Source organism: Apodemus sylvaticus, chromosome 18 (assembly GCF_947179515.1).
Source record: "Apodemus sylvaticus chromosome 18, mApoSyl1.1, whole genome shotgun sequence".
NCBI lineage: Eukaryota > Metazoa > Chordata > Mammalia > Rodentia > Muridae > Apodemus > Apodemus sylvaticus.
In genome coordinates this window covers 20,073,896-20,081,373 of record NC_067489.1, presented here as the reverse complement: position 1 = coordinate 20,081,373, position 7,478 = coordinate 20,073,896, and the positions used below count along the sequence as shown (strand labels likewise).

At 49.4% G+C, this 7,478-nt stretch overlaps 1 protein-coding gene across 1 annotated transcript in view; it reads right to left on the bottom strand.

Annotated features, from left to right (window-relative positions):
* Window positions 1–222: 222 nt before the first annotated feature.
* Window positions 223–7,478, bottom strand: part of Slc20a2 (solute carrier family 20 member 2) — an 88,518-nt gene continuing 81,262 nt past the window's right edge. Inside the window, exons 9-11 of the mRNA XM_052161905.1 lie at window positions 6,462–6,647; window positions 4,938–5,022; window positions 223–1,591 (exon numbers count right to left, since the gene is read on the bottom strand). Of these exons, the coding sequence (XP_052017865.1) occupies window positions 1,418–1,591; window positions 4,938–5,022; window positions 6,462–6,647 (445 nt within the window). The 3' untranslated portion in view covers window positions 223–1,417. The remainder of the gene's footprint in view (window positions 1,592–4,937; window positions 5,023–6,461; window positions 6,648–7,478) is intronic.

Below are 7,478 nucleotides of genomic sequence, written 5' to 3'. Positions count from 1 at the left end.
CCAGGGGCCTGGCCAGACCTTCTCATCGCGAAGGACGGATGGATATGGTCCTGCCTGCTGACAGAGGTGTGTCACTCTTCCCCTTTCTAGTTTTGTGTATGGGTTCTGCATAAACATGGAATCGTAGTAAGATGTAGGGGAAACTACAAGTGGCCAAATTGCATAGTTTTTCTTTTTGTGAAAACTCTGAAAGAAAAAGACGTCAGAAGTAAGCTTTTGAGGGGCACTTTTTTTATTATAAATTTAACATGTTTGATTAATGAAAAAATTACAATGAAGTACCGTGAAAATGTATGTCAATATAAAAATATTAGCAGCATTTCCATGGTTTCAGGCTCTTAACGTTTTAGTCATCCTGACTCTCTCCCACCGTCAGAAGAGAAGAGCGGCCCCACAGGAGAGCCTCGGAAGGTCTACAGAGAAAAGGCCTCAAAAGTCCCCACGCCCAGTGCCCTCGCCAGTGCCTCTCTAAGCCCCGAGTCTGCAGCATCCGCGGCCATCAAGAACCTCACCGGCTTCAATATTTGCAACAAGAGGCCTGCTTTTCAGGTCGCAGGGCACGGCAGGGAGGGACACTGGAGTTGGACTTGATATGTATGTAGTGTTTAATTCTACACCCCCACTGCCGTGTGTCATCCACGCTGGTGACAGGGAAGGCCACTGAACAAGCTTACCAGTATCTGGTGGGGCAGCCGTGCGGCCGCTGCTGGTGGGTGGCTGAGTTCCAAGCTCACCTGGCTAATGTGACCAGATTCACTGTCGTGGCATGGCCGGTGGGAAGGGAGACAAACAACAGGAAGATGTAACACTGGCAAGTTATCCCCTATTTCTTTGGTACTTTCCAAAATTCTCCAATCAAAAAGGTGTAAGGGAAGAAAACCGTTAAAATTACAGTTTAAGTATTTACAAAAGCCATCGTGGTGCATTACCCAGTGACTCAGACACAGCTCGGAACGCATTCCTCAGAGAAAGCACTTGTGAACACCTGTCCGGGGCTGTGCGGCCACAGGAGGGCCTGAGCCCCTGAGCCCCGCCCAGGTTTGCATTAGGTGTACCGTGTCTCACTTATGTTACAGTGTATTTAAGAAGGGATTTTATACTCCACACTCATCACCACTGAACTCATTATGTACAATTAATTAAGAGTCTTGTGTTCTAGGCAACACCCTCCACTTTCATTCTGAGTTTGTTTGAAATAACGCTCCCTAGTCTAGGTACACAACACGTAGTTAATATAAGTGATGGCACCATATCATGCCTTCGGGCATCGGCCTGATGTATGCTACTATGTACAGTAGGTAGGTTAATTCTGCAAGATGAACTGTGGCCTGCAGAAGCAGGGGTGGCGGGAAGCCATCTGGAAGGGGTGTGCGTGTGTCAGACAAAGCAGGGGCGGAGGCGGGAGTCCCAGAGCCGTTCACCGGCTGGAGGGGAAGAGACCGCATATGTACATGAGGAGGGCCATCACAGCAGCACTGAAGAGCCCGGCCACGGGCACCGTCACGAACCAGGCCACAAATATGTTCCGGAAGAGGCGCCAGTCCACAGCCTTCCGGGAGCGGATCCAGCCCACGGCTACCACGGAGCCCACCTGGAGGAGCAGAGACGGCTTGGTAGGAACAAGGTCACAGAGGAAGGCACACCTTCACAGACAGCGACTTTTAGTTGTTTATGACATCATCAGCCTGCACCATGTGACCCGAGCCCCACAGTAGTTTTCTATAGAGATCATTTTATAGTTTCCATAATTTATGCTCTCAACCTGGTTTCACTCTGTAAAGTTCTGAGAACATTGAAGAAGAAGGAAGACCAAAGGGTGGATGCTTTGGTTCTTCTGAGAAGGGGAACAAAATACTCACAGGAGCAAATATGGAGATAACGTGTAGAGCAGAGACTGAAGGAAAGGCCCTCCAGAGACTGTCCCACCTGGGGCTCCATCCCATAGACAGTCACCAAACCCAGACACTATTGTGGATGTCATGAAGTGCTTGCTGACAGGAGCCTGATATGGCTGTCTCCTGAGAGGCTCTGCCAGAGCCTGACATATACAGAAGTGTATGCTCGCAGCCAACCATTGGACTGAGCACGGGAGGAGGAGTTAGAGAAAGGACTGAAGGAGCTGAAGGAGTTTGCAAGCCCACAGGAAGGACAACAAATCAACCAACCAGACCCCGCAGAGCTCCCAGGGACTAAGTCACCAACCAAGGAGCACACATGGTACGCATATGTGGCGGAGGATGGCCTTGTTGGGCATCAATGGGGGAAGGCTCGATGCCCCAGTGTAGGGGAATGCAAGGGCGGGGAGGTGGGAGTAGGGTGGGTGGAGGGACACCCTCAGAGGAGCAGGGGAGGGAGGATGGAATAGGGGGTTTCCGGGAGGGAGGAAACCAGGAAAGGAGATGACATTTGAAATGTAAATAAAATATCCAAAAAAAAAAGTTCCGAGGACATTCCTGCTGGGCAGCCTTTGAGGTCTATATATAGCCTTTCTCCAGTCTCGCGGCGTGCCCCACCCCACCCATCTTCCTACCTATCAGCATATGCCCGAGTCCTCACCATATACGCTCCTTACATCTCCTTATATTTTTAAATGATTAGGCTCATATTTATTTACTGCATGTGGGTGTGCGAGCCACAGCACACATGTGGAGGCCAGAGGAGCACTTCGGGGACCTTTCTTCTCCCGTGTGGGTCCTCGGGTTAGCGCTCAGTGTGTCTGGCTTGGTGGCAAGCACCTTCCCCTCACTAAGCCACCTCAGCAGTCTTGTTTCCTGCTAGAATTATTGTAAAAACATTGTGTTCCCCTGCGACAACGTAGGTCCCGTGAGTGGTGCCCCGTTGATGACACTAACAGGCTACTGTTGATGGTCAAGCCTGAAGGTTCTGTATTTTCATCTTGGATGTGGGTCCCTTTCCTCCGTTAGCTTCCCCAGGCCTTTCTGCATAGCATACACTGTGGTCCCGCGTGCAGGCCGTGCTCATGACAACAGCTCATCCTTGTGCTACTTACTGCTCCAAGGAAACAAAACTGATTGTGTGGTTAGTGTAGACGCTTTGGTAACAGTAACATAGACAGTTGTGAAGGTCTTATACAAATTAGGTATAAGCCTCCTAATAAAATGTCCCTATTCTATAAATATTGGGCAAATTATACTTCAAGGTGAAGAAGTTTAATTTTATTTTTTAGTTAAGAGCTAATCAATTTTTTTTGAGACAGGGTCTCACTATGTAAGTTCCAGGTGGGCCTAGAATTTGCTATGTAGCCCAGGCTGGTCTGGAACTTGTTATATAGACCAGGCTGGCCTCACACCGAAGAGATCCTACCCTACCTCTGGTTCCTGAGCCCTGGAAAAAAGGTATGCACCACCATGCCCGACTTGAGAGTTTAGTTTTAAAATCAGTGTGCACTGATGTGCACATAATGGGTCCCCTGTGACATTTCCACACAACACAGGGTAGTCATGCTGTCTGCTGCTCTTTCACCAGCCTCCATATTCCTGATGAAGTCTCCTTCTGAAGAGGTTGGAATTGCTAGGCGGTAGTTTTCCTCAATGGCTGTGACTTATATTCCAGCACTTCCCATTACTGTGGAGAAGCCAGCTAATAGGTAAAAGCAGCTAGGGACGCCAGGCAAATGTGGCTGTTTATGCCTACAAAATGGCGGACAGTGGGCAGCTGAGGGCTCAGTGGGTAGAGGCGCTCACCCACACAGCTGGCAGCTAAGGCTGATGAACTGAGTTCAACCCTGGGACCAACATGGTGGAAGGGGAGACCAGTGTCCTGCAAGCTGTCCTCTGATGGCCACGTGAATGTTGTAGACACAACTCACAAGTACGCATGCACAGAATAAGTAAACAAATAAATGTAATGGAAATTCGAGGTGCTAGCTAGCAGCCTTTTCCTCTGGAGAGCGTGTGTTTTAGAGCGCCTCCTCAGTGGGACTCCCTCAGCTCAGAGTCAAAGTGATGAGCAGGAAGTGGCTATTTTCATAGGCTACCCTGGGTTTTGTTGACGGATTTCCGTGAATCCATGCTTCTTTAATAACTTATTTTATTTTTTGTGGCACTATGGACTGAACTCAGGACCTCAGTTGGGCCAGGCACACACTCCATCATGAGCCTCCCAAGGACCTTTCATTATTTTAAAAACAACCGAAATTGGAGCAGTTCCCGTGGGTGAGCGGTGGGTGTGCCAGTCTCTCATCTTCCTCCATGTACTAGGGAGGGGAATGGCAGAGCACCATGCCAGCCCCGGGGTGGGAATCTTCTTAACCTCGCTGTGCTTCCTCCCTCATCTGGGAGGCTGGGGAAGTGCTAGTGTTCTCAAAGGGTCTTGAGAACGCTTCCAGCAGTGCCCATGGGGATCTATCTGTCTCATACATCCGACTGAGTTGGTTGTTATGGTGATGCCTACTGATTGATTACAATCAGGAGGGATAGAGCACTAGTGAAGACTCGAACCTGTGAATAACTGGACATTCTAACATCAAGCCAGCATCAGGAGCTCCTCCTGCCCCTCGTTTAGAACCTACTCTAAGGCAATGGTGTCAGCCCGAGCATCATGTAAGGGGAAACACAGTAGCCACATCTTATAATTGCTCTGAAATACTTTCTGAGGTCAGTTCTGTGCAGTGGCAGGAAGCGGAGGGCACATCGCATGGGAACCTGCAGTCAGGCCCAGTGCACACACGACTTCAAAAGAAACTTGCAGGTGGGAACAGTGAGGGGCAGAGGGCGAGTGGAGGCTCTCCCACTGGTGCTGAGAAAGCACGGCCTCAACAGCAGGTGCCATGCTGGGGATCGGGAAGGATTAGAGGGGGGGTTCTAGGGAAACAAACAGGCCTGGCTGTCCCACACCAACCACACGGTGTAGTCGCTCCTCCAGACCGAACCCACCTGCCGCCCCTCAGAACGGCGCTCTGGCTGACAGACGCCTACCTTGCAGTGCGTGGTGCTGACAGGAAGCCCAATGTTGGACGCGATCACCACGGTGAAGGCGGAGGCCAGCTCTATAGTGAAGCCACTGTGGGAGGGGGGCAGGAAGACAGCGTCACAGGAGCTCTTTGTGTGGCCTTGCTGACACCCTGTGGCTACACAAGCCTTGCCAGAACATTCTGTAAGCTGGTTCTGGACGGCTGCCTGAGCCAGATGACCGTCAGAGGAACAAGACACTGTTGCTCGCGGCAGGGCATCAGCTGTGCAGCTGACGCCCGACGACCTTGTTTTCCTAACATGTTTTCCAACCTGAAGTGTGCAACTGGGTCAGAAATTCCTGCTGTGCAGGAAGATGATAAATTACTCATTTCTAAAGGGGCAAAGGAAAAACTAGGTTCTCAGCTTAAACAATGTGTGAACATATTACAGAAAAGCAATCTTCAGATGACCAATTTTTCTTCAATCGAGTCCTCTAAAACAACCTTTTGTTAGGATGGATTTTAAGGATGGGGAAACTGAAAATCAGAAACAAAAGGAAACAGAAATCCCTAATATGTTTAAAAAAGAAACACGGAGAAAAAACCGATTTCCTACAACAGTTCTGAAGTTCAGTTGTATTGTGTAAGCTGAGACCTGCTAGTTAACCTTCAACACTCATCCACAGGCTGGAATGACTAACCAGGAGACTTCAGATGTGTATAGCCTAAAGATCCTGGAGGATGACAGATCTCAGGGCCTGAATACTTAGAGATAGGCAGGTAGCATGTTTTGGAGTTTGTGCCCCCCAGAGACCTGCATGTCAAAGCTGGGTCCCTAGAATGGTGGTAGCCTTTGGGAGGCAATCTTTAAGTGGGGGTGTCTGGGTCACTGGGGCGTATCCTTGAGGGGTGTCGGACTCTGGCCTTCCTGTTGTTTGCTTTTGCTTGCAGGCTGTGAGGTGGATTTTTGTTTTGTTTGTTTTGTTTTTCCTGTGACACAGGTTTCCACCCTGCTGTGCACTTTTATATCGACCTGAAGAATGAGGACAAACTGAAATGGACCTGTAAAAGTGTAAGCTGCAAGGAATCTGTCCTATTTTGTTTTTGTTTTTTTGTTTTTCAAGACAGGGTTTCTCTGTGTAGCCCTGGCTGTCTTGGAACTCACTCTGTAGACCAGGCTAGCCTCGAGCTCAGAGATCCGCCTGCCTCTGCCTCCCAAGTGCTGAAATTAAAGGTGTGTGCCACCACTGGCTAGCCTGTCCTTTTTTAAAAACTTACCTCAGGTGTTTTAACCACAGAAAGCCAACTAGAGTAGGAGAGTGGGTGTGGCCAGGCAGGCCTTGGGCTCCAGTCTGTGCCTGTGTCACACTGCATTAGACCAACTGTGGACAGACTGGGAACTACAGCAGCCCCGTAATTTACCCTCCTGCTCGCTTGGCCAGTGTAGGGAAGCAGGATGAGGAAGAGGCTGACTGGTGGGGAGGAGGCTGGCTTCTGCAGTGAGGCCCATCTACTAAGCACCGCCTCCTCAGGCTGACCCGAGCCTCACCTGGACGGGGTGATGGGCGTCAGATCCTTTCCCATGGTCTGGATCACTCTTCTGCCCCAAACCCAGAGACCTGTGCAAATGCCAACTCCTCCATAGAACAGCAGCCAGACTGGAGTAGCGGCTTCCTGTGTGACTCCACCTTGTTGATAAATCAGCCACAAAGCCACAAGGGGGCCAATAGCATTGCTGCCACAAAAAAAAAAAAAAAAAAAAAAAAGGTTAATTAGACATAGGCACAGCACTCTACACAATATATAGTGACTTCTCGGTTTTTAAAATTAGCGAAGCATAGTAGCTTATGTAATCTACTATGGTGATAAATGACTTTTATTGAATATAAATGGCATTCCAGATAATTGATCATCTTAACTATCTTAGGCAGAGTTAAGCAGTGTTCAGTACAATTACAAGGTTCTGAAAGGTACTTAAAAAAAAAACAGAGTCAATTCGACAACCAAGTTCTTTCTCTTTTACCTTTCCCTCAACTCCCTTTCCATCATCTCCACTGCCATTTTGACTCCTTCTGATTCTAGCTGCTGGTGTGGACAGACAAGTCGGGATGATGGCCACTGTTGATGACACAGATCCTTACGCCTGTCCGGGAACTGGGCACTGTTGCTCCTGCGGTCACTGCTTAGACCATCATGTGTTTTCCCGACACCACCGCCCCCCAGGCCTCTGGCAGTCTCGTCAGAGCTCTGACATGAGTTTCAGTGGCCTCTCCGGATCTAGCTCCTGCCCTGGTTGGCACAGCTGTGTAGACAGTGTGCGGAGGGTCGGCATGGGCTGGCTTCCAAATCTGCTCTGCCCTGTGTGGTGCTGGGTGGGTCCCTTCACGTTTCAAGGACACCACTTACCTAGCTCAGAGAGATGTCCTGACAGGAACTTGATAAGCCTTTCCCCAGATGACTCTGTTGTCAGATTTTTTTTTTTTTTTTGGTATAGAATAGAGTTTATTCAGAGTAGGGGATGGGAGTTAGTGGCAGAGAAAGAGAGGGGGAGAGAGTAGAGAAGTGG